The 27,338-nt window shown below is 31.4% G+C and overlaps 2 protein-coding genes across 3 annotated transcripts in view; both read right to left on the bottom strand.

Annotated features, from left to right (window-relative positions):
• LOC141454476 (centaurin-gamma-1A-like) overlaps positions 1-7,939 on the bottom strand; it is a 215,356-nt gene extending 207,417 nt beyond the window's left edge. The window contains exon 1 of the mRNA XM_074128723.1: positions 7,759-7,939. The gene's annotated coding sequence lies outside the window, so the exon portion shown is untranslated. The remainder of the gene's footprint in view (positions 1-7,758) is intronic.
• LOC141454479 (centaurin-gamma-1A-like) overlaps positions 1-16,792 on the bottom strand; it is a 120,248-nt gene extending 103,456 nt beyond the window's left edge. For both annotated transcript variants that reach the window (XM_074128740.1, XM_074128739.1), the window contains exon 1: positions 16,185-16,792. In XM_074128740.1, coding sequence (XP_073984841.1) covers positions 16,185-16,359 — 175 coding nt within the window. In that variant the 5' untranslated portion in view covers positions 16,360-16,792. The remainder of the gene's footprint in view (positions 1-16,184) is intronic.
• Between the last annotated feature and the right edge of the window lie 10,546 nt (positions 16,793-27,338).

The raw sequence follows: 27,338 nt of genomic DNA, 5'->3' as shown, positions 1-27,338 counted from the left end.
AAATGGTGATCTAATTTTGTTTCGGTTATGGTCAAATGCCATGTCCATTAAAAGTTCACGTTAATTCGAAATTCATAAACTTATCTAAACTGCTATAATCGGCAGTTTAGTTGAAGGGAAACAAAATTAAAATTCAAAAATATATCAGCAATTAGAACAATTATTATAAAACAAACACAAAGACAATTAATTGTAAAGTGGTTGTTCTCAAAGTAAGCCACTAAAAAGTTAAGTTCCCAATACGAATCGCTCTTTTGAAGCTTGATGACATTCAAAGGAACTGTACAGCGAACTGGAAATATTTTTCATTACACACGAAAAAAGCAACAAATTTGAATCACTTTAAGCAATTAAAAAAAAAATGAAACTATATAACAGGGTGTTCATTTTAAGACGGCTCAAATGCATTTCATGCTTAAACGGTTGATCTGAGCAAAAAAAATGGTGGAGGAAAAATTTGTTGCCCGTCACCTTTAGTTTCAGAATATGTGACTTGATTTTAGATTCCTGATCGCGTAGGCGGCAGTAGCGCGTCCAAAAGTAAGCGTTTGCTGTTGACCCCCATTTTCATGTACACAGTTTTAAAGAGTATAAAAAGTTATGATAGAAACCGGAAACCGCAGTTCGATATCTTTAAAATTAAAGGTGCTAGGCCATTTCAAAATCTGGTATTTATTAATCATATTTCAATTTTTTAACTTGTTATCAAAGAGAAAGAACAGCATGTGATAGGTCATTTTTATGTATTTTTTTCATCCCCTTTCTACTAGAGTTGCGTTTAATTACCAAAAAAATTGGAAACCTCCTGCCACATATTTAAGTGATCAATATCTTTCATTTAAAGGATGAAACTTATTCCTTAATTTATCAAATAATGCACTTTACGCAACTTGTGCAGCATGTACTGTGCCTTCAAAGGTGCCTCCTCTGACTCGCAAGCCAGGTTAGCCAGGAGGTTAACTCTTTATCTGAGGACGTTAATTAAATGCAACTCTCCCAAAATTACCAAATAATTATTAAACCTTCTTGTTTGTAACAGATGTAAAATTAATTTTTAGCCATTTTGTGTATGCTTGAGAACATCTAAAGCTCTTAACATTTGATTTTTCTTAGAAAAAATCACTCAGAAAACTACTTATTTCCCCGATATTAACCCTCAAACCACAAGATGAATTTTCTTGACACGAACACTAAGGTAGGGTCAGATCCGACCCGATACTATATTTTCTTGCTTACAGTGAAAAACTCAAATATAACTCAAAATAACACATTTATTTCTATATAAAATGTATAAATTTTTTAATAAATTGTATAATTTTATGGCATTAGTCTATTTAGAATGGACTAATAAGTGAAGAAATGAACTTGAAAAAGGAACTTTGTTTCAATAAAAACCAAACAGTTTACAAAAAGCTCGAATGAAAATTAAAGTAAAATAGTGGTATGGTAACAAAATTATCACATTGTTAAGGAAAAAAATCATTTGATTGTTCGCCATTATCAGTGGGAACAAGTAGGACATATTTTCCAAATGTAAGGAGTAAATCCTTTGGAAAACGCTCGTTTTTCAGACTTTTTTCTTCTAGAGGAAGCGTCAAGGCAAACGCAAGATTCTTGAGAAACGTCGAACGTGCATCTTCAGAGTAACTTTCTTCATTTTTGTTCCACTTGTGCAGGACAAAACGTATAACGTTAATACCAAGGTCGGGTCGGATCCGACCCAGAATCTGACTTACTGAAAGAAATACAAACCTAGAGAGCGGAGAGACCCTTACCGAATCGGCGGAAACAGTGTGGCCTCTTCCTAAGGACTCACAGAAAGGGTATACCGAGTCTAATCGCTAAGAGTTAATTGTGGGGAGAACAATGGAAATTTGTTTTCGCCTCGGGTCGGATCCGACCCGTATCTTGTGGTTTGAGGGTTAAGAAAAATACTAGCTTTACTGCCTTGGCAATATTTTCAGAAGAAAGGGGATGAAAAAATACATAAAAATGACCTATCGCGTGCTCTTCTTTCTCTTTGATAACAAGTTAAAAAATTGAAATATGATTAATAAATACCAGATTTTTGAAATAGCCTAACACCTTTAATTTTGAAGATATCGAATTGTGGTTTCCGGTTTCTTTCATTACATTTTATACTCTTTAAAAGTGTGTACATGAAAATGGGAGTCAACTGCGAACCCTCACTTTTGGACTCGCTACTGCCGCCTACGCGATCAGGAATCTAAAATCATGTCACATATTCTGAAACTAGAGATGACGGGCAACAAATTTTTCCTCCACCATTTTTTTTGCTCAGATCAACCGTTTAAGCATGAAATGCATTTGAGCCATCTTAAAATGAACACCCTGTATACTGTTGATAATTTTGATTAGATCAATAATGTTCATGCCCAATCAATAATAGACAATATCGCTACAAGGAAGTACTACATCAATTATCAATTCATTTGAAAAAAAAACTGAAGCTTTTAAAACAAAGGTATAACTTTGATGCCAGAATTTAAAAGCAAATAAACTATTTTAAAAAATTATTGTTTTTCAATTCTTCAGCCTGAATGGGGAATGAGCGAATAAAGTTTGGGAACCATTATTACTGATTATTTAATTCAAATTTAAATGTAGGGAAGGTACAAAATAATTATTGCTTATAATAATTTAAAAATATTAACAATTAAAACCGTTTTTCCTTGCACTTTAAAAAAAACACGCCTATAATTCAATTTTCTGGTTATTAATTTAGAACTGGTGCGGCGGTAGTGGGCAGGAATTAGATGATTAACTCCCGTTGGGGCTACGTCATCTCGTTTCCTTCCTCTAAACGTGAATTCTATCTTAATATCATGGTCAACATGCGCTAATGTTCTTAAAATAATTTATTATTTACTAAATCTTGTTCACATTTCAACGTTACTGTAAAATAATATTCGTTAAAAAATATTGAAATAATCTGCCTGATTCGTTTAACATTATCTTAAATTCTAATTTCCACTTTACAGTAAACCCTGGTTCCCTATTTAGGCCAAAACACCTTCACGTTCGTTCGTTAGGGAAGTTCTAGAAAGAGCAAGAGGAGCAGGAATTCTGGCATAACCACTTTCTGGAGCCAAAGTAGCAACCTTCCCCCAAAATCCTAAACATTCTAAAGAAAACTCCTCCAAATTAAAGAACAGATTCTTGAGAGTTTGTATGTTCCTCTCCAACATATGTTAACAATCCAAGGGGAAAGCACCAGAAAAAATAAAATAAAAAAATGGGAAGCCAACATAGAAGTATAACCATTCCCTGGTATAAGCAACCTCACTCCCCAAAACGGCATCCAGATGTTCTGAGAGCAGGCTTTGACCAATCAACAGAGTACTAGGCTCCTCTCTGTGGAAATACGTAGTAGGACGAGATGGGGAGCGACTGATTTACTAGAATGTACTCCAAAAAGAAAAAAAGTCGTAACAATTTACGAAAGAAAACACCAGCGGAACTCGGCTTACCGCCAAGTAGTTCTAGAACAATGCAGCAAAATAAAACAACCAAATATAAATCAACATCTCCCTCACCCGCGTATTTGTCCCGCCATTCTAAACGCCTTCCTGCACACTACTTCCTCAATAATAAATCTGTTCCACTACAGTCTTACAAATCTTTAAATAAACGCCATAACAAGTATTTTAAGAAGTATTTTTAACTGCTTTCAGATAAACTCAGCCTTTTTAAAGATTTCAGTTTTAGATTCAGAGTTTAGAACTCGAAAACATAGAAAACTCCAAAAATTACCAAGCCAAAAAAACAGCTAAAAGTAAAATACAAAACAGGACAACTATCTCAGCAACTTTGTCCAAAAAGCTTCAAGAAATTTTGGGCTCAATTCAACTTATTTTTATTATAAATTATGCTCAGGACCGTTCGAGATAAGATTAGATTAGACTAGGGCGGCCTCAAGGCCTACGCCACTGCGACCCCTTTAGATCTATTGTGGCTCCCCTCACTCTAAAGCTAACCCTCCAGGCCTGTCCTTTTAAACAGACTCTTAATGCTGGAGAGGACCGTTCAAGTATGCTAAAATTTAAAATTTACAGAAAAGCCCACCTTCAAAGCCCTAGAGGCTGTCTCTTATTCGAAAATTACTTGAAATGTTTCAAATAAATGTAGGTTGGCTTCATGAGTAAATTATTAACCGCTTCAATTTGAGAGAAATTTTTTTAAAAAAAAAAGAGAAAAGAAATTTTTGTAAAAGAGGTATTTCCGGCGAAGCGATTTTGATCTTCCGAGTTACAGTCGGTTATCCTTACTTCCTGGAGAAACTCAATAAGAATATAAAGTTCCAGCTTCTTCAAATTTTCCATCTTTGTGGTACTTTGTTCAAAACACACGCACACAGACCTTTTTCTACTAAAAACCCTCAGAGAACCTCCATTCGAAAATTAGGCATTAAAATAATGTAAAATTTCTTATTGCACAGTTAACAAATTTTATTAATAACCATAGATTTCCCTAAATCCAAAATGCGAAGGCAATTCCACAAAATACACAATCACCTCGCACTGAAAACGTTCTCTCATCCAGGTAACCTCAAAAACATGCCATTCCCACAAAAAGTAAATTTCGATTATTAGAAACTACGATAAATATTGAGAAAATATCGATTTTCAAGACCTTCGTCAACCAATTTAATTTAACACGAAGAAGAAATCAACTTAAAAGTACAATTTGGGAACTGTAAAATATTTTTTTTAAATAAATCAGTCTTTAACTGAATCTACGTTCTGAATTCTAAGTTGGAGATCAAAGATGTGATTTCTTTTTTCATCAAACAAAAGTAACAACTTTCCTATATTGTGTTGAAAGGAGTTTTAATCCTGAGTTTCATTTAAGGAGGCACGTAAGTGGGACTCACTAACTGGGAACGTGAGAGGTATTCAATCTTATTGATTCGATTCTAGCACAACTAAACATTATTTTATTATTACTCTTTTTAATTAAACAAGTTTTTCTTACAGTTAGAAAATTCTGATAAGTTATAAGAAAGAAATACCTTTACTTGTAACTCGTATTAAGACTAAGTAAATCGATTGTGTAAAATATTTTATATATGGTTTATAATATGGTTTTTACATTATTTAATTTACAGCTGCCTATTGGCAACAAGTAAATCAGATTGCTTACAATACATAAATAAGAATAGCTTGAAAGATTTGAATGAGGGCCATCCAACGATAACCATCATGAGTCGACTAACACAGGATGCCGTTGAAGTGAATTCGAAGGATGCCCCTTGTCTATCATGCTATACAGGTGATCACGAGGCCATCGATGCTTCCAGTCTTCGGGGAGGATTTGAGCGAAGAGTGGACTGGGATAGGTTGAGCGGATTGAAGTGTTGGGTATAGTTTGGAATGAAATTTGGTGCGAATGGGATTTGGCTCGGTGAAGGACAAAAGGGTTGATTGCTTACGTAGAAAGAAGCGTTAATGATGGTGAGTAGGAATTTCGATTGAAGGGATTGGATGCGGTTGATATTGGAACGCTTTGCAGTACCGTACAGTTCAAGTTCGTATGTCCCCAGATTGGGGCTAGTAGAGCTGTGTTGAGTTTCTTTCTGTTCGTAAGAGACAATTTGGAGCGTTTGTCGAGGAGTCTTCCGGTGACGTAAGTAAAGTTCCCGACGCTTTCCCGAAGTCGAGTATGGGGGTTCCACGTAAGAATCAAAATAATTAATAATTAAAATCATAATTTCCGGATTTGGAACAGTATATATTGTAGACGGAAGTGGCTTCCTTGGTTGTTTCGAGTAAAATGCAGGTGCATGTAAAGAGAATGAGATGTAGAGAGGGTTCATCGTTTGCTGGCCTCTTGAATGTCGAGCGAATGCAAAAGGTTGTCAGTGTAAATGTTGTTCGTATAGGTTAGAATAAGATACCCGCAAACACGCCAAAGGTTTCTGTAAAAATGGCTAGTCAACTTCTTCCTATGGGGAAAAAGAAGTTTGTAGCTCTAGCATGGCAAGTTAGTCATGTAACTAATAGACGCCCGCAGTATGTAGCGCAGTGTAGGATGGGAGAGAATTAGCTCAATGGATAGCGCACTTGATTCCAACACTTGATCCCGGATTCAGCTGGCCCATAGATTTTCTCTTCCTAGGAGCTTCTTACAGCTCATTATCAGTTGATGGACAACATAGTGCTAAAAGAAAGACCCAGTCATGGTGCTAAGATTTCTCTGTTCTAATAATACTGTGACTTTTTCCCTGGCTTTCCAAAGAACGCAGATCTATCAATAAAACTGCTGTGTTCTGCCAATACCTATCTCTTTTTCAAGCTCAAAGACAGTAAAACAGTTTAATACCATTGAATACTTGCGGGTAAAAAATTGAATCAAAGAATAAGATTATTGTACCAAAATAAAAAAGATTGTTTTTCGTCTCAAATAAATGAATTTCTAGACACAGTTTTCCTTTTATAACCACTCTAATGCCCTATTTCCTGTAATAAAGATCCACCAAAACAGGAAGTGAAATAAGTGTAGCAGATAAAACAACAAAACCAAAGTAAATATCATGAAACAGGAAAACGCAGTAAAACAGAAGAATGCCATTATTATTACACAGATTTGTGTCTTACTAAAAAAAAAAAATCCAAATGGGTTGGATTTCCTGTGGAAACCGGAAATGCAGACAACTTCCCTGTCCGGTTATATAATTGAAACTAATCCCATAACAAAAAGACACTCCTTCCTTTTTTTTCCCATTCATAAAAGAAAGCAACACCCTCACATATAAAGGTGTCATGTTCACTGACAGGAACAAGTAGGGCTGATGTTTCACATTTCTGAGAGTACGCTGGGACACAAAGTTATATTAACATGGGGATAATGCAACCTACATTCTGCATTTAACGCGCCCACTAGTTCTTTCACACAACTTTTGAAACCTCCTTTCATTTTGTGCATCTTTAAAATTAAAAGGATATTTTAATGAAATCCTTTTGTTAACTTAATTCTGTTTGTTACTACAAGTACTCTGGATTATACCTTTTTCATCCAATCAGGGTACTTCAAATCCTGAAATTTGCCTGACTGCCATACTAACGAGACGTTAAAGAAAGGAAAAATTATTCTGATAAAAAAAAAAAAATTTCTAATTTACTCAGCCAAGTTCTTCGACTTTAAACATTTTAGAAGAAAGTCATATTTAAAATTCAAAACTAACATGACATAAGAAGGATAAAAATGCTTCACTAATTGCTTAATAGAATCATAAAATCTTTAATTATTCTAATATTAAGATGATTACTAAAATTTCAATAGTAATTTTTCTATAAAAATAACAAAAATTAAATCAAAACCACCCAACATACAAAATTAAAAGGGTAAAATAAGTTATTTTGCCCTTTTAGCAAGACCCTAGGGACAAGGAAACAAGTTACCAAAAAGTACTGTAGAATGCGCCAGGTGATAGGGTCCCAAATATAAATTAATTTAAATAAACTATATTTTATAGTTCATGGCTGAATTCATATAATAATAATAATTCATAAAAAAATTTAAATTGGATGATGGATGCAAAAAAATGTTTATTAAAGGCCAAAAAATTAAAATATAATTGTCGTCTAAAATTTTATCACAGCAAGTAATAAGACGAATCAAAACCACTAAACATTCTTATAGTTCGAATACAATAAGATTTTAACATAAATTTGAAATTCAATAATCAAGTATACTTTCTAATAAATGAATGCATAAAATGCTTTTTAATGAACTTACCTTCATTCAAATGAAGAGAATTAATAAAGTATATCAGGAAACAGGACAGATCTTTTCACTTCAAACTAAAGTTTATGAGCAAACAAAAGTATTTTACCACTTTAAAAGACAAACACTTTATAATCACTATTTAATATTTACTTCTATAAAAATAAACTTGATAATATTTAGCAATCAATCAATAAAAGAAACACTTTAACAAGATTGAATCAAAATTACCGAGCAAAAACTTTCAATAATGGCCGACAGAGTTCTAGAACTAGCAAATCCCACGGCTATACCAATCAAATATTATTTCCATGATTAGCAGGAAGAGCAGGATATAAATGAAGTTATTATTTATTTTAAAATAAAATGAATTTCTTATCAATAAATTAATTTATAATTATAAAAAACATGAATTGATGGTAAACTCTCGTTTTTTAAACAAAAAATCAACTTTGGTCATTTTTATTACTAATTTCGGCCAACAGTTGAAAACGTAACAAATGGCGCACATCGTAAGGTATAGTCAGGTTATGAATTTCCAAATAGTGAATGAAGTAGTTTTGTAATTTAATTGTTTGGCGTTTGAAAGATAGTAAATATATAATTTAAATTTATTATAATAATTATTATATGTGCAACAAGGACAAATTAAACGACATTAATACATTTGAATGACAACAGAAACAAAATCGAGTAAGTTTAAATTAGAATGAAAGATCAGTGTAAAGAATAGGAATATAATGTAACATCAGGCAATAAAACAGGTGTGTAATTTATAGTTATTCACGATTTATGATCAACCTATAACTAATTAATTAATCTGTGTTTATGTTAAATTACTTCGCACATAAATAAAGAAAATTAGTTCACTAATTACTATTAAGTAACATCAGAGAGGCTCCTTTGTTTTAGATTAAAAACAAGCGTTAAAATATCACAAAACCTAATAAAATCAGATGCACAGGTTATCACAGCAGTGCCTCAGCCATAATTTAGGTCATAACAAATTAAAAAGAAATGAAGTTCCTTTACGACTTACCACGTTTCTAAAATAAGACAAGAAAAAGATCACGTACTTAACAAAGTGTCTTTCGTGATTTCAGCATGAAAATGTTGATGCTCTATATTTATAGATTAGTCCCAGTAGTGAGGTTATTTTGATTCGTTTTGAAACTTTTCAATTCATGCACATGTACGATCTTCTATTCTTTGAGTAGCTGGTGAGGTTTTATAAAGAGATCTCACAATATTAAAGCAAGCAAATATTCCTGTAAAGTCGGTCTAGGATTAGGGAACATTGCTGGCAACAAGTTGCTACATTTCAAAAATTATGTTGCTCTTTAATTTACAGATTATTCTTTTCTTATAGATGGATTATTATCAGTAAATTTACAGCGTTTTACATTTTATGATTTGCCGGAGGAGATTAATAAAAATGCCTTCTCTCTCTCTCAGTTCATGACAAAATGTCATCTCGATTCCCAAATTCCCAGGAAACTTGATGTCAATTTGTGATATTTTTCAAACATAATTTACATCAATTTAATTATCCATTAAACAAATTTCACCTTATCATTTTTATCATTATTAAATTTGACATTTCCTACCTTTAGCTTGAATGATCATAGAATTTATTGTTGTTAAAAGTGCGCTTATTGTTTAAATTGTCATCAACCAATTTCCTTGCTCCAATCATTGTTGTTTCATGTCAAAAATAAATTAGATAAAGACCGACTGTTGGTAATGGCTGAGTTTTCAAGTGGGCTGTACGTCTCGTCCACTTCAAAAGGCAGGAGGAATGTTACACTTTAATATGATGTAAATTAAATATCTTAGATTATTAAGCTTAAAACTTTCATTAATCACAATCCACTAAACAAAGTTTGACGGATTAGTTGACATTACTTTCAACTAAATGTCAGGAAAAGATCTGACGCCCTGCAGTCTGAGTAAAGATGAATTTCGCAAGCTAACGCAAGGCTTCCTCATGGGTCAATGTTGACACAGAGGGTACTTGAAGAAGTTGTAGTCTGGGAATACGTTGTTGCTCATGTAGATTCTGTGGAGATGTGGAGGAAACGCCAATTTACGGTGCCATTATCGGTGGAAAATTCAGACTAGTATTGAAGAAGAAGAAGTTACCATGCTAGTGGAGGACACTGAAAACCTCTAGATATGAGGGACCGGAGAGGGTGCTCTAGGAACTACTTTGGCTATCAGAAGAAAGTTCTAACTGTTTCCTCTTAGTTCTTTTAGTTTCCACCTCCAGAACAGTTAAGGATATGCTCCTATTTTTTTAATTTATCCCCAAATTGATGCATTCATCATTTTTCTACAAAATTCTTTACAAATACATTATTATACTTGTCCCATTTCGCTGCTAGTATTTCTTTTAGTCCACTCTTTAAACAAAACTCTCGGTATTAGAAGTGTGTCAACCAGTTTTACGATTTGGTTTTAACTTCTTTACTGTGGCGCACTCTGGACGACACCTACTGTACCTTGATGATACCAAACAAATAGAAATCTGGCGATACAAAAACTGACCAGTGTAGAGCATCTAACAGAACTACCCAATCAGATGTTTCTCTTTGAAGTGGAGTATTTATCAGTTATCAACAGAGGAGAAATGGGTTCCAACTGATTAGAATAGAATTTGAATGTGATCAGACGATAGCTAGGAATCTGTTAAAGAAGAATGATGGCCTTCCAGGTCCACTCTAGCGCATCGTCACTTTTGGTTGGCCAAATCAAATCCTTTTGAGGGGACCGCAAAAAAATCCAAAATGACAAAATAAATCCATTTTCCGTCATAAGTAAACAAGTAATATAATGCCTATTTTTTCAGGCAGGCTTTACGTCCAACTACCAAATTAGGTATACCGGACGGAGGCGACTAGCGAACGTACTCTTCAATGAATTCTTTTATTAACCATTATATAAAAACCCTGTGCCTCTAACGTCTCGATTATCGTGGCGCCTACCACCTTAAATAATAATTTCTTTAAACAAAAATCGATAAGGTTTTCACATTTTAAGATCTGGCGTTTGGCTAGATAAGAAGTTGTAGACTGCTCCGTTAGGTTCTGGAAACTATGCTGTCCTCTAGCCTCTTCTAGAGGTGGTTTAAGGGTGAGTGGATACACAACATAATTCACCTAAAAGTTGTCGCTTTTACTGTTGAACCGTTCAAAAATTCTGTGAATGTTTTGAACTTAGCTTTCTTTCCAGTCTCTCACATCACTCCACTCAAAACTATTTTGAACCAGACTTGAACATGCGTGTAGAAGAGTCATGACGCATAATCCTCGAAGATTTTTAAGTGTAACTTTCGTCATTTTTTAATTGCTTAGTGCTGTTTTTATAAATATGACTGGTGAATAGAGCAAACTGTGGATGAGGTTAAAAGTAAAGCACAACTGCTGCTGAACTTAAGCAACAAAGGTAGCAACAACAACTTTTATTAAATCATCAAATCGGTATTCAATAACTTCTTGGCTAAATCACTATTTCCTCTTCAACAAGGAGGACAAAGTAAAAGAAAAAAAAAGAAAGACGAATCAACAGCTAGCCTACTTGGTGTACGTGTGAGTGTTCTAATTATAGATGCAGGAGAATATGAACTAGGCAAGGCATGTGACCCACATTCAGGTCAGAACCAAAAACCAGCTGTTAACCTGTCATTAACCAGCCTGTAGTACAAATTGTAAAGTATTTTGGTGGGAGGAGGAGGAGAGTCAAAGCGATCGACTAATCTTAATAATAGAAAGAGAAAGAGGATAATGTTCTACACAATGTTTTGGCTATTTTTATGAATTTCAGCTCTGGGCTGAACAGGTTAACTTACGCTTGAAAGCAATGTAGCAAAGTAGCTGAATGACACTTATTTGTAAAAGTATGTTACAAACACAATAAAAAGATGTTAAGTGCATATTACAATGTCATCGAACCATTATCTTTACGCTTCACTGTGCAGGAAATGACTCAACAACCTCTAAAATTACCCTATTAAAGAGAGTAGGTTTTTACATTTAAAAAAATATCCGGTGTAAACACCCACACGAGTTTAATACAAAATTTATAAATTTTTATTTACAACAGTTCGACTACGGGCTCTATGGTAAGGTTGAGCTATGCCCATCATCAGTCTTAGCTGGTAAAAGAAGTGAATTTACTGTATGAGCAGAAATGTTATTTTAAACTGATAGGTTCTGGGTAATGTTCAACCATTAGTACCAGATGTTCTGGATTACTGGAGAATTCTGTTTCAACCAAAGAATTACAGCGATTTTAAAAGTCTATTTGTAAAAAGTTATTGTGAAACAATAAGTATAAAATTAGATAAGTGAAAGGATATGATGATGAAGGGTTGCTTGCTGGCACAAAGAAACAGAAAGAAAAAAAAATGGCAGGTCGAAAGAAGAAGGGTCTAGAAAATCAATCAACAGTAAAGGAACCATCTTGCCCAACATAATACATCTTCAAGAAAGTAAATGTCTTTTAGAGAGAAATAGCTTCAAAATAAATAAAACTCTTCTTTGGGGGAAAATATTCTTCGCTTAGAAAAGGGAAGAAAAATAAAATCCATCATTCATCAATTGAATTTATGAAAATGAAAGATCTTTCTAAGGCGAAAAATATATTACTTTTCAGCTTTTAATTTATCGTTTTAGCTTCATTTAAGGATTTCTTTAAATTTACTATTTTCTTAATCTATAACATAAGTCAAAAGTTTATCTCCGATTAATAGGCGTTATTTAAGACTACACAATAATATGTACACTTTAGTGACGTTTTTATACACTATAGAATAACTAATCCTCAAAAGAGATGGACAAGCACGGAAACTGTACAGAAATACTTACAATGAAGAGGCACGCAATCAAATCATACGAGAATTATTTTTCTTCAAACCAACAACTACGTTATACGAGGGTCGTTTGAAAAGTCCGTGCAAAAATAAAAACTACTTAATTTTTTGGGGTAAACCTTTTTTATTTTTCAACATAGTCTCCTTTTAGGCTTATACACTTCGTCCAACGCTGCCCTAGTTTGTTGATCCCTTCCGAATAATAGGATTTGTCCAAGTCTGAAAAATAGCCATTCGTTTCTGAAATCACCTCCTCGTTTGAATAAAATCTTTTTCCCGCCAGCCATTTCTTCATATTGGGGAACAAATAGTAGTCCGAGGGAGCCAAGTCTGGAGAATAGGGGGGGATGTGAAACGAGTTGGAACCCTATTTCCATTAATTTTGCGACCAAAACTGCTGAGGTGTGAGCTGTTGCGTTGTCGTGATGGAAAAGGACTTTTTTGTGGGCCAATCGTGGGCGTTTTTCTTGCAGCTCGGTTTTCAAAAGGTCCAATAACGATGAATAATATGCACCTGTAATAGTTTTACCCTTTTCCAGATAGTCGATGAGGATTATTCCTTGCGAATCCCAAAAGACAGTCGCCATAATCTTTCCGGCCGAAGGAACGGTCTTCGCCTTTTTTGGCGCAGATTCCCCCTTGGTAACCCATTGTTTAGATTGTTCTTTGGTCTCAGGAGTGTAGTGATGTATCCATGTTTCATCCACAGTGACGAAACGACGCTTGAAGTCCTGCGGATTCTTCTGGAACAGCTGCAAACCCTCCTTGCAACACTTCACACGATTTCGTTTTTGGTCAAGCGTGAGCAATCGCGGCACCCATCTTGCGGATAGCTTTGTCATGTCCAAATGTTGATGCAAAATATTATGTACCCGTTCATTCGAGATGCCCACAGCACTAACAATCTCACGCACCTTCACTCTTCTGTCATCCATCACCATATCATGGATTTTATCAATGATTTCTGGAGTAGTAACCTCAACAGGGCGTCCAGAACGTTCAGCGTCACTTGTGCCCATATGGCCACTCCGAAAATTTTGAAACCACTTATAAACTGTTCTAATCGAAGGTGCAGAGTCACCATAATGTTTATCAAGCTTCTCTTTAGTCTCCTGAGGCGTTTTGCCTTTCATAAAGTAGTGTTTAATCAACACACGAAATTCTTTTTCGTCCATTTTTTGAAAATCACTCGACTTTCTCGATTCAAACGAATGCCAAACACAAAGAAATAGACCGATCTGGCTGAAACTTGGTGTGTGTTCTTCCAAGAGATGCTACTAACTAAACATAACCTCGATAAGCGCCAGTGGTGCTATCTCTCTGACTTTGCACGGACTTTTCAAACGACCCTCGTAAGTTTACTAATGGATTTCATGTTTTAAGTATCATCTTTATCGATTTAAAGCAGAATAATTTCTAGAAATTGTTTAAAGGGTAAAGGAGCCCACCATAAAGAGACCTAGCCCTAAATAAAGACACCAAGTTTGTACTAACCTAGAGTCAATTTTCCTGAATAATAAAAAAAGATCCAAAATATAAACTGTTAGGCCTTTGTTATGTATATTGTTAGATGGACAATGAAGGCACCGCCACCGCAATAGCCTGTTCAGGTAGAAGCGTGAAAAATTGATTTAATCATTTTGTGAAATGGTTCTCCCCGTTATTCGGAATTGTTACACTGAGCTCAGTAACACTTCGTGCATTTCTACTACCTCAAATTTTTTTTCTGTATATGTAGAGTCTGGAAGTCTTTCGTGAATCATCTAGATGATAACCGAAATAAATAAAAACTTAACGTAGATATGGCACATATATTCAATGACAAAACTTGGCCCATATCCTCTATAATGATTAGCACAGTGTGGCAAGTGTAAAGAATTAAACTGGTTTTAAATTTTAATTCAAGGCACATTTGATGTTCTCAAGACAATACTGAAAGCGTTTGTAGAGGAAAAAACTGATTGCAAACTAGAGTGTGGTTGAACAACTACTGCTGCGCACACAGCATCCAGATCAAGTCATACAGATTCAATTAAATATGTAAATAAGCATTCTATAATCAGTTTTAGCTACCGTGATTCAATAATATAAGACTTAACGAAGATAATGTAATTCATTTTTTCTAAAAACCAAGAATGTTCTATTAATTTGCTCCAGAACTGGGGATAATTTAAGCAACATATCAAATTACTGATTTGTACGGTATGTGCTGCATCTTAAAATATTTGGGCAACAACATCACTCTGGTTTGCAAAGTGATAATAAAATCTCTCTCTCTCTCTCTCTCTCTGATTTATCATTTTAATGTCTTATATTAATAAAATCATCATTTAATTTGCCACCCGCACTAGTTTTATATCTGTCTCAGATAATTTCTTCTGTTGCTCTCGCAGAATGCTCATCTTAATTAATTGATATTGTGGATGCAACCATAAATTCGAGTTAAGTAGTATTTTTATGTTATATTATGTAATCTATACAAAAAAAAAAGAAAATAACTTAATAGATATGTGCAAGTAGCTAAAATGTTTACCGTAAAAAATTCGAAATCGAATATAAAAGTGTCACGTGAATTCGGGTGATAGATTTACCAACACAAAATAAAATGTATCCACAAAAGTACTCTCTATATAAGGCACAAAATTACTGGATAATTAATGAGAAAAGAACCGAAATCATCTGCAACTGTGCAAGCGGTGCATTTTTCAAGTCAGGTTGATGTCCTCGACCTCCATTCTCATTATTTTCTATTCCCATTTAATGATACTACAATTTAAATTATTCTATATTTCTATCAGAAATATAAAATTAAAATTGTGACTATCCTGTCTTTTGACTTCCTTCACTATAAATGATGTCTATAAAAATGTTAGTTACAGCAAGAAAAGCTATATTTACGAACGACTGTTACAATTGAGTTATCGAAAATTGACTATAATAAACTTCCAGATACGTAAAATATTCCAAAGAGTACAAAATAAAACTTCTTATTACTAATTTAAAATTCAAAACTCAATGTTATCCATAACTTTATTATGAATATTAGTAGGGTACAGTTTGCACCGAAAACTTGAATTTAATGTCTTCTACAAACGACAAAAACGAAAACCTTTCCCATCAACTAAATGTGTGTCGCACAGTTTTTTTTCTTAAAAAAAAATAAACATTCACAAATGTAATTTTTTACAAACCGAGAAAAAAATTACAGAAAATAATAAAAACTAGCATTGGATTTCAACACTTCTATTTTTTCCTTCACAATTTAATGAGAAATCTGGAATTTATCACTTAAGAACTACAAATACTATAAAACCTTCAGTTACTCTGTAAGGACATTGAAAATATCTCAAATCAGGAAAAGCAAATATGAGCTAAATATAATTATGGAGTAGGTAATTTCAATCAGTACTCGGAGCAAATAAAACAATGAATTTATCCAAATCCAAAATTTCAAATGAATCAAAGACAGATGATTTTCTTTAAAATACAGCATAAAACTTACGTCAACCTAATATGATTTATTTAACTTGAAGTTACGCACACATAAATAGAAAGACAGAGTACATACCTTCAATGCAGACGACATGATCTCGAATTTGCTGTGAAATAATCGCATCAGGTATCAGTTCGATGAGATCATAAATTGCATATATAGATGGATGGACACTTTCAAATCTCCTAATTTCTTCACGGATTGCCAAAGAATTGTTCACGTAAGATTGAAAATTTGGCCGAGAATTCATTTTTTTTTTTTTTTTGGCAGTAAATATAAGTCAACCCATAATCACTACCTTCCTCAAATTATTTCCATGTCTTTTGAAATCATTTCATTGTTTACACTTTTCATTTTACTTTTGAAGTTTCACACAAACAAGGATCCTGTGATTACACTACGAACAATTTTTTATTTTAAAATTGAATTAACATTGTTTAAAAAAAAACAAAACATTACAACCATTTTCACGAATGAACTAAACTAATAACTAAATAAAAAGTAAACTCTACTTTTCTGTGGCGACATACGTTTGATGAACACACTTTAATTTGAAAATAAACAAAAACTTATTTCGAAAAATGTTTGTAAACAAATGTGACAACCATCACACCACACTTGATAACTGCTTTCCACAGATCGGTTTTTAACCTACTGCCAATAATATGGTTGAGGTTACAATAGCCCACTAGGAGCTACTAAATATAATTTCCCTTTTTTTTTAATTTCTCTTTATTAAGTAAATTTTAAATTATTGGATATATTTAATTTAATATTATTAATCTTAATTTTATCACCTATTATTCTTAATTTTATTCTTTTCTTGTCTTGAGTTGAAACTTTTTATTGCATAGTGCTGCTATCTACAAAGACAGCTTTCTAAAGGAATTGGGTTGTAGTTTGATTTGAAAATTAAAGCAGCAGTTGATTTATTAACTTTTATTACAAACGGTCTTTTATATAAATTACTTGATAAACCTTTTAATATTAAAAACTAAACTTATTTACAATTTATTTTCATTCTTCGGTTATAGTTTCAGTGTAAGTGATATTTCCAAAATAACTTTGAATAGTACTAAAAGTACCAGAAGAGAAACCAAACAATTGTGCAACCATTTCTATTAGTGTAAGTGCTAAATTTGAAAAAAAACTTGTAGCCTGATTTAAACTGCTTGCGTTGATAAATGTTTTATCGTAGTCATTTGAAATATGTTGTGTCACTTCTTTTGGCCTTTCATTTGGTAAGGTTAGGTATTGTCCAAACTAAAAATTAAAATAGTAAATATTAGTATCAAACCAAAGGACTTTTTAACTAGGTTTTTAAAAGAGTATTAATGTAAGATCAATAAAAGTTAATTAATTCTATCTCGTGGATTCCTAAACTTTTTTAAAATTATAAACGTTTCCCGAGTAATTAGACACTTATAAGTATTTTATAGTATTAAATTAAAAGTAACTTACCTGCAAAAGGAAAGATATTACTAGAATAATATTCATGATTATTCCCATAGTTGTAAAACAAACTTGACAACACTAATAAGAGTAGAACATAAATGAAAATAATTATTCTTTCTCCAAACTTAAATACCTTTTTGTATTGCATAAATGTTTATAGGCATAATAATTTAAAAAATTAACATGATGGTATTATCGCTGATATTTGAATAGCGATTGCTCATTAACTTGGAAAATATAAAACTGTTAATTACTTTTTGCCAAATTATGTGGGTGCATCAAGAAAAATAAATCTTTTTATTTAAAAAAAAAAAAAGGCATTACTTAATATGATATTACATCATTTTTATTGCAATCTAGCGAAAAAATAGATTTAGGTTTTGTTTGTTAAAATAAAAAGAATCTCCTGTTAGATATAGTTTGAATTGTGAATTTATTGTTTTATTTTAAAGTTATTATATTTCTCTTTTCAGATTTTCAATTGTATTTTACTTTTTACTGACATCATTTCTTGTTTCGGGATGAACATCATTCAGGAGGAACACAATTCAGGAAAATTCCAGAATAACCAGAAATATAGTAAGAATAAACACAATTTTTCTTATAGTTGCAAACATTTCAGTAAAGAATTTACTTTATTGATTTAAAACAAATTACATAAATCTGCAATAAGTAATTATCTTAGTATTCAAATTTTTGAAAACGTCTGCTAACATGAAATTTACTTTTTTATAAATCTATGTTAATCTTCAAAAAATATTAATTTCTGAGGATATCAAAATTCATTTAACTATTTCTTCTTGCTCAAGAACTAATATTGATTCAAACCTTTAAAATATTTTAAACCAACCTTTGGTAGAAACCTTAATTATTGTATGTATTTATGTTTTTGGCTTTGTTCCCTTAAACAATTATTTTTCTTTCTCATGCCTGGAAGTAGCTAACATATTGACTACTGTAGATTTCTAATGCCTGCAATTTTTATGGAAAAAAGATTATGTTACAATTTGTTCATCTACAACTTGTTGTACTTCTCTCGTCTTTAATCTGAAGTTAAGTTATTCTTGAGTGTTTACTTGTTCGGCTTTTCCTGGCCATTTTAATTAATTTCTCTGACACTTTGTTTCAGTCAAATGTAATGTAATCTAACTTGTGTGTGTGAATTTACGTTGCCCATTTCTGTTGCACTCTGTGAAAATTTTTCCATATTTATGTATCGTATTTGCACTAAAGAACCATTTTATTTTATTCTATTCCAGTCGTCCCATTTTATTTTAAAGCATTTCTTTAAAATAGTTTTAACTTTAGTATAGTTTTTAAGAGAACCTACTTAGATTTTTCTGTATTGAAAGAAGAGGAAAGCAAACGATTTGATGTCAACATCCTCGTTGTTACCTCAATCACATTGAGAATTGTTCGTAATATTAATTTGGCATAATCATAGGTAGAATTAACTTTTTCCCTTTAGCGCAAAAAAAAATATCAGCGATTCCAGAATTCTACTTCAATCCTACTGTATCCTTTCTCCCAGATACTCCAGACGAATTACAATATCCTTAATAGTAAGTCAGTTATATTTTTCTTTATTTTATTTATTTTTTTTGCGTAAATTTCAAATCACTAATAATTACGATGTTATTGTTGATTACAATACTATCAAATTCTACACATTTTTATGAACTTATTGCTTCAATGTCCACCATTAAGAATTTTTATTCATTCCTGGCCAGTCCTCTAGAACAAAACACCAACTGTTAGATGCCTTTATTTTCTTAAAATAATTTGTTCAACTAAAGGTATTTCTCAATTTAGATGAGATACGATCCGATACCATTAATGCAATTAGTTTATTCAAAAGAATATCCAAAATATTTATATTTATATTTTATTCACAATTATGCGGGTGGCTACAAAGTTTGCAATAGCTTGGATTGCAATAACCAATTCATTAAGTTTTATTTTGCAAATTTGGAAATTTTAAAGCGAGAATTTCATTGTATGTTCTTAGTAGCAAGAATCGAACAAAGTTCATTACAACATTAATTTTCGAAACTCAAATTTTAGAAACAAAATGGCTTTTTCATTTTTATTCACTCATCATTTCAGTGACTTACGTTTGTTTTCCATAAATAAAACTTCCTACTTCTGGTTACGAAGATTAGAGAACTCTTTATTTTGTCAACATGGACAAAAATATTGTGCTGTAAAACGTTTTATCTCAATTAGTTGCAGCTTAATTCTTTGGGAAAAACGAAAAGATGTCCTTCTGCTCATAACTCCTACACACATATTTATCTAATTCAATTACACTAATTAAAATTCTTAAAACTATAAAAACAAAAATGAAACAAATTTGGTGATCTAAAGAGAATAATATTGAAAATAGTTGGATGAATACTAGCTGAGTTTTTAATTAATCGTTAGAAATATTTTGTAAAATTAATAAAAAGAAGTTGTTATTAGAAAGAAATTATATATTATATCCTTCAAGCTGGTTCATTCAACATGAACTTTGCTTTCCTGAAATTAGTTTTTTAAAATTCCAGTTCACTTAATTCTCTGCTAATTTTCCATCAGAAAACTTCAGATCCTTCATGAATCCCACCAATTCATGGTGTGTGAGAATTACATCCAACTTGTTATGGTGAAAAGACAAATTTACGTTGTCTGTTTTATAGCACTCTGTGAAAATTTTTCCTTATTTCTATATTTAGATTGACTTAATATTGCTAAAACAGTAAAATAAGTAGTGAATAAATAACAGTCCACCATTCGTTAAAACATTATTAATGGCCAATAAAATTAAGGAACTTTTGTTTCTTTTAATGAGGAAAATGGGCATTTTTGAGATTGACAATATATACTTTTAACGAAAAACGAAGAAAGATTATTTTCAATTTCATTTATAATTTTTTATTTATCTTTTTGGCCAAGCTTTTGACCTAGTGACTACATCATCTTCACGGCTTATACTTTTTAACAATTATAATATTTTATTTTACATTATTGTCACGAAAAGATGGTGTGTCTATTGTACTGACTGCTTAGCTTCTAGTTGTTTAGGTCGTTTTTGTAGTAGACTCAGTATTTTCTCAGTACCTATGACAGAAGTAGACAGGACAGAAGGCACACCAATATTTGATGTTAACCAAGTAAAACTATGTAAAACTAATTATAATTGTTAATAAATATGAGCCCTGAAGACGACCCAGTCCTAGCTCAAAAGCTTGGCAAAAAATAAATGAAAAATTGTGATTGAAACTTGCAATAATCTTTCCTTTTGGATTAATGAATCAGTCGCCAAAAAAGGCAGATACTCTGCAATATTTGTAGCATTCAACAAATTACTGTTATTCCAATGCAATAACAGATTTTAAAATTTCCTAATTGAAAAATATAATTTCCAGATCGTAAGTTACTTCTTATACTTACTTCTTTTTGATCTAGTTGTTTTACTCAATCAAAGTAATTGGACTTTGTTAGAATTTTTATATTATTTTGGATTAAGAGGTACATCTAAAATATTCATCGTTTGCTTAAAATATCAGAGATATATTAAAATGTTTGTTTGTTTCAAGTATTTATAATTTATTTACTTCCAATACATCTACATACAACTCAATAAAAGGATCATAAGTCAAAATAATCAGGGAGTAAATAAGATTCAAAAATGGTTATAGTAACTTTTTATTGTTTTATATGTTAAAAAGATTGTGCTATAATAATATATAGTAAATAAATAGAGCAGGATTGAAGTTAAAAGTAATTTCATATGTAGTGTTTAATATATTTGTAAAACGTAGCTTGCTTGGTTTGAATTCAGTAGTTTCATAAATTAGTTAGATGTTTAGATCATAGATAGCGCGCGATGTTTGAATTACAGTTCTACTGGACCTTTACTTTCAACACAATTATAACCACAAAAAGGTTTATTCGCTGTACTGCATTTGGTGTCTTCATTTCGAAAATTTTTAAATTTAATTCTAAAACATCGCGGTTTTATAATAATTACAGTTTACATTCTGAACCAGTGTCTACTATTAATAAAAAATAAATAAATGGTAAATATAATAGTCCTTATAATTTAAAATTACTTTGGTAACCATCAAATTAGTCCAAGTTTTTAGGAAATTGAAAGATGATTGGCCACAACGCCAAAAATAAATAGAAAAGTTGCACAGATTTGATAGTTTTAATATTGCTTCTCGGCCTTTTATTTCTTAAGGATAGAGTCCAAAATAAAATGAGAGATCTAGTTAGTATTTTAAATAGTAGTTAAATTTATATGTGTTGAAATAGTCAGATACGTAGTATATGTTTCTGCCTAAAATTAAAGAAAATATGCTCTGGTAGTTGTAACTAATTTTGATTCATTCATATAATCAGAAAAAATATATTTTTCTCTCTCTAACTGTTAGAGAATACAGTTACAATATTTCTGTTCTAACTGTTATTGAGAATAAGTATTATTATAAGGGTAAAATTTAAAATAAAAAGTAATATACGTTCGTCTAAGTCTTAGACGAACGTATATTACTTTTTATTCTAAATTTTACCCTTATAATAGTACTTATTCTCAATAATTAGGCTTCACTAGTAGTACTGATAAGAGCCGTCAAATTTTGTCAATTCATTGTGATTTGAATAATATTGTCAGTATAAAAAGGTGGTTCTGAATCCGGCATTAGCTACAAGATTGTTATAGTACAAATAAGATCTCTCAGTACTTTAAAGCAGCTCCAAAAATTTCGTAACTACATAATAAAAAAAAGCAATAAAAATAATTGATTCAAAGGCAGTCTCTCTAGCAGACCGAAATAAACTACGTACCTAAAATACTAACCATAAATAAATGCATTTCAAAGCTGTAGAGTGATTATAAGTTATTCTTTTTATCATCTGTTATGAAATTATTCTAACGTCTACAAGTTTTTGAGTTTATTTTTGCAACATTTTGGAATTTTCCTGGTGGAATAGATTTTTACATAGTTTGTATTTCATTTTGGATGGTGGATGATATTCAAAGTAAACGATCAATTACAAAGTCATCTTTGTTAATTGGATCTTTTTACATCTTCAGAAGCTGCTAACAGAAAACGTTACCATCATATAGTTATTTCTATAATTTTAAAAACAAAGCAAACAACTAGTGTGAATATTCTTGCTACACACAACTTTCTAAAATAGTTTTTACTATATCTACTTTATAACAAATCAATCCTTTAGCAAAGATTTTTATATTAAGAGTAGTTTGGTTATCACGTTTCGTAATCCAATTTGTAGAAAACTTCTAAAACTTTAATTGTTACTAAAAATTATAAAATCCCTAGCGTTCATTAATGGTTATGTATACACAGTCCTGACATGCAATAATTTTATTTCAACTAAATAACGCCGATAATTATGAACAAAGGGACGATCAAAACTCCATTTCTTCAGACTGCAAGACTCTTGGAAAAAAAAGATCTTCTCAGCTGCATAAACCAATTCTCGCAGAAGTAATGATTTAGGAAATTACCTAAGTTTTATCGTTCAGAATTCATTATGGTAAGTAATAAGTGTAGGAGATACTAACTTCATTTTACACAATTACCCTGAAGCCACACTCAGTCGAAGGCTTCGGCCATTTGATTCTTGAAAAGGAATTTAAATGGATTTCTCTTAATTATGTCAGTATAAGAGAATTATAACAGAAGAAGAACAAGAAGAAACAAATAAAACTTACAAGACATAATTCTTCTAGAGAGTCTAATTAGTAATGTATTTTCAATCTAAAATAAATCCATCACTTAACATACTTATGTAATGCTATAAAATCAATGCATTGGAAGTCTGGATTTCTTATAATAGTCAGACAGAATACAATCTTGAGCGTTCGTCTGCGGTTATGATTTTTTTCTGATCTGTATATTTTTTTGACTATTTAACTTCTGAGATGTTATATTTCGACAGTTATGGCCGTGATACTTCACTTCAGTTTTAACTATTATTTTATTCATCGATTATAAACTTTATGTATTTATCTTATTGTTACAGAAGATAATTATTATGTTCTATTAAGCTGATACAATTAGGTAATGTTGTGCTACCGCTATAGCACTTCCAGTTTTTGTTAAGTATGTTAATTAGGTTTACCTATTGTTTCAGTGCTAACTACGTAAGGTACTGTTACAATCTGCAGACATAGTGAATAAATAATTTATATCTATGAAGTTTATAGCAAATGTACAATAATTAGGTGTCTGTGCCTTTCATCGAACGCATCATTACTGTGAAATATATTGCATAATATTTACTGTTTTTAGGGAATAGGGATTTCTCTGTGTGTTTTACTTAATGCAAACTTCCAAGAACATTTGTAATATTATCCGATAGTTAAGTAAATATATCTAGGAGTAAATTTGGACCAATGTGTATATCTTTTGCAATTGAAAGATATTAAAATGAATCGAGAATATGAGAAATTAGAACAGATACGCAAAATAGAAATGTAAACCAAAAATATTATGATAAATTTGAAGAGCAAACATTCAATTTGGTGCCCATTTGCACTTTATATTTATCAAAATGTATTAACATTATCATTAATTTATAAATCAACAAATCTGTCCGCTGGAAGTATAACTTAACTGAAACAAATTTTTTTTCTTTTTAAGACACGAAAACGGACTCTTAATGAACTTGGAACGAAAACTACTGAAGATTTCTTTCTGTAACTTTTCTTTGTGACATTATCCTTGCAAAAATTTGTTTTAGGGCAATTTTAGTTTCCCTCTAATGCGCTAATCCTGAGTAATATAAGGATAAAAATGTAGCCCAAATTTTAATCGGGTTGAAACGGTGATACTTCTCTGAGTAGATTATCTATTTATTAAAGATTTTTCTTTTTTTTTTTTAAAAAAAAAAAAATGGTTTTATTAAAGTGCGCATGCTTAATTTTAAGTTAACTTCTATTTGGATACATGTGGTAAAAGCTTATAATAAAATGAGATAATTTTTTCTTTTTAAATTCCACATAGACATCTTGTACAAAATTTTCGACATAGAAAATTATAACCTTTCTTCTCTGCTGCTTATAACAGTACTCTAAAGACATTACCAGTTCGGTCGGCAGATCGAGTTCGTTAGTTTCGATTTCGGTAACTTTATTTAAAAAGAATAATGATGAGTTAAGTTGTACAGTAGTGAACTTAAATCAATGAATACATTTTCTTTTCGGATTCAGTGAAAACAAGTGTTAGAATCGGTTAGTTATTCAATGAATAATAGTGTAGATATTCAGTGTTATTGAGTGAGGTGTAGTTTGAAATTACTTTGAGTCATTGAGCACTTTTATTTCTAACTAAAGTGAATAACTTCTATTACATTTTTATTACATACGTGATTTTAAAAAATACAATCAGTAGACATAATTACATAGTTCAAATAATCTTTTACTTGAATTGGCATCTTCATTTGTAAAACAAATAGTGGGTGCCGCGCACAGATGTTCACTTTTTACTACCGGTGAGTGCCCTTACATTGTTAACATTTATTATAAATATTCTAATTATTGATTATATCTATATACTTTAAATGTTCATACACTTTGAGTGAATCTACTAAACTGCACGAAGTGAACAACATTGGAATTACTTATTACTTTTCACCTAATCTTAGATCTGATCTACTTTTTTAACGTTTTCGACACTTTCCTTTAACAATAATGTTAAGGAAAGTAATTATTCTGGTGTTTAACTTCATTTAAAGAGAAGTTTGCCTAAACATTGGATTGATTTAGTTTCTAGTAATGATTTATCTTACAAATCTGATCATTAACTTATAAATTCTTATGTGTATAAAAATTAGCAATGTAAATATAATCAAATTTTCCTTAATTTTTTTTTTTTATTAACTCACAACCAAAAAAGCCAAAAAAACCACCAGCTTCTGTATACTTTTTAAACCAGTGAAAGCGCAATTTTGGAATATGGCTCAAAATGAATTGTTGAATTAATCTTTTCATTGAAGATACTTTTTCTTTTCAAAAAAATAATGTTTCTACGGATTTTATTTCTTATGTTTAGATTCTGAACAAATTTTTCTTACAAAAATTAACTATAAAACTATAACTATAAAACAATTTTATAGTTTTGGTTAGAAAGAGAAAATATATTGCATTATAGTTTTACGTTTTCTTTTAATGGAATATCCTTCTTTCTTTTTTGTCTGTAGATTTTTTACTAATTTACAAATATTTTCAGGTGATGCAGCTGTTCCTGGATGATGATCTTCAAGTTTAAAATAAGGTAAGAGATGTTTGCATTCATTCAAAGATTGCATGTTTCTGTTTTCTTTAATGAGAAAGCTTATCCGTAAAATTTGATTTAAATATCAATGAAAGTGTATTTAGTTTGAGACTCAATATTAAAGGCAAAGTTTTGCCTTATTTTAAGCTTTAAACTGTTTTAAGGATTATTCAGTAATCTTTGTGGTACGTAAATATTCTGGTCAACTTTGCAACCTCGCTGTCTTTAGGGCAGTTTTAGTGGATAATTTGTTTCTCTTCATTGTTACAATTGAAACATATTCTCAACTATTCTCTTTGAATGAAAAAGAAAATAAATAGCTTTTATTCCTTGCGTCCTTGCATACTAGGATATACTGTAGTTTTATTTGACCTCTATTCAAAATTGTGTCATAGCTGGTTTTATTAGCCATTTCTTTGCATTGTGTAAAACTGTCAGTTTGCTGAAGTTGTTGTCATTTTTCGTTTCTGCTTTCTCTAGCTTCTGAAAGCGAAAATATTTCATGCGTTTCTAAAGTTGAAAAACTTCATATGTTCTTAAAACAGGAATAGATTTATGAATGAATAATCCGATTTAGGTGTATCAGAGAAAGTTTTCTTTTTTGGTCTGCGAGTTTGTGCGTGTGGATTGTGTAGGTTTATAGAATATGTTAAAAACGAAAAATCCTGGAAAGCTAATACTTTATATTGCGACTGTTATCGATCTTTAATCTCTCAGGCACCACAACGTTCCTGAATTTTAAAATTTTCTGAGATTTCATCAAAACTGTTCTTCTACGATTTTCTCTATACTTCGTATTTCGTATGTATATAATTATAGCAAAAATTGTAGTAACAAGTAAATGTGATATTTGATAACATAAGATCTGGATATTTGAAGGGAGTAGGCACCCAGTAGGTGTCACTCCACATCGTGTACAGTTATTGTGACTGCTCTCACGATAAGAGTAGATAGCGTGGTCAACATCTCTTTAAACTTAACCCACCCATTGTAATCCATGGTAGTAATCCATTTTTATTTTGGATCACTGTTTTGTGGATGGGATTCACTTTCAGTATAATGTTTGTCTTAAAATTCTGTGTTTGAAAAGAGTGTCTAAAGTCTCGAAATTTTGTAGTAAGAGAAAATCAAGTGTGCACTAGACACTTTTTCCAGATCTATTACGAAATTTAATTATGTATTTGGATCGAACAAAATAACTAGATAGAAATTTAAGAATTATTGGTCACATGTGAATTTTTAATTGTAACCTACTTTCTTGAAATTCCAAATTATTTTTTGTTATACCTAAAGTTTTCTTGCCTACCTTTGTTATTAATTTTTTCAAAAAAATCAGAACGGAAGTAGAAAAATAAATGAATAAATATAAGTTAAATACAGCAGAGAGTATTTGGAGAAGCAGTCTGAGTAGATATTGTAGGTAGGGCGGGACAACTGTTAAGAAAGAAGTGAGACACCCCACTCTTCGTGCACTTTCTTGAGGACC

This window comes from Rhodnius prolixus, unplaced genomic scaffold (assembly GCF_049639745.1).
Source record: "Rhodnius prolixus isolate KJV_2025 unplaced genomic scaffold, Rpr scaffold_9, whole genome shotgun sequence".
In the NCBI taxonomy this organism is placed as follows: Eukaryota; Metazoa; Arthropoda; class Insecta; order Hemiptera; family Reduviidae; genus Rhodnius; species Rhodnius prolixus.
Note: the sequence above shows the minus strand (reverse complement) of the source record. Positions and strands in the feature narration are given on the sequence as shown.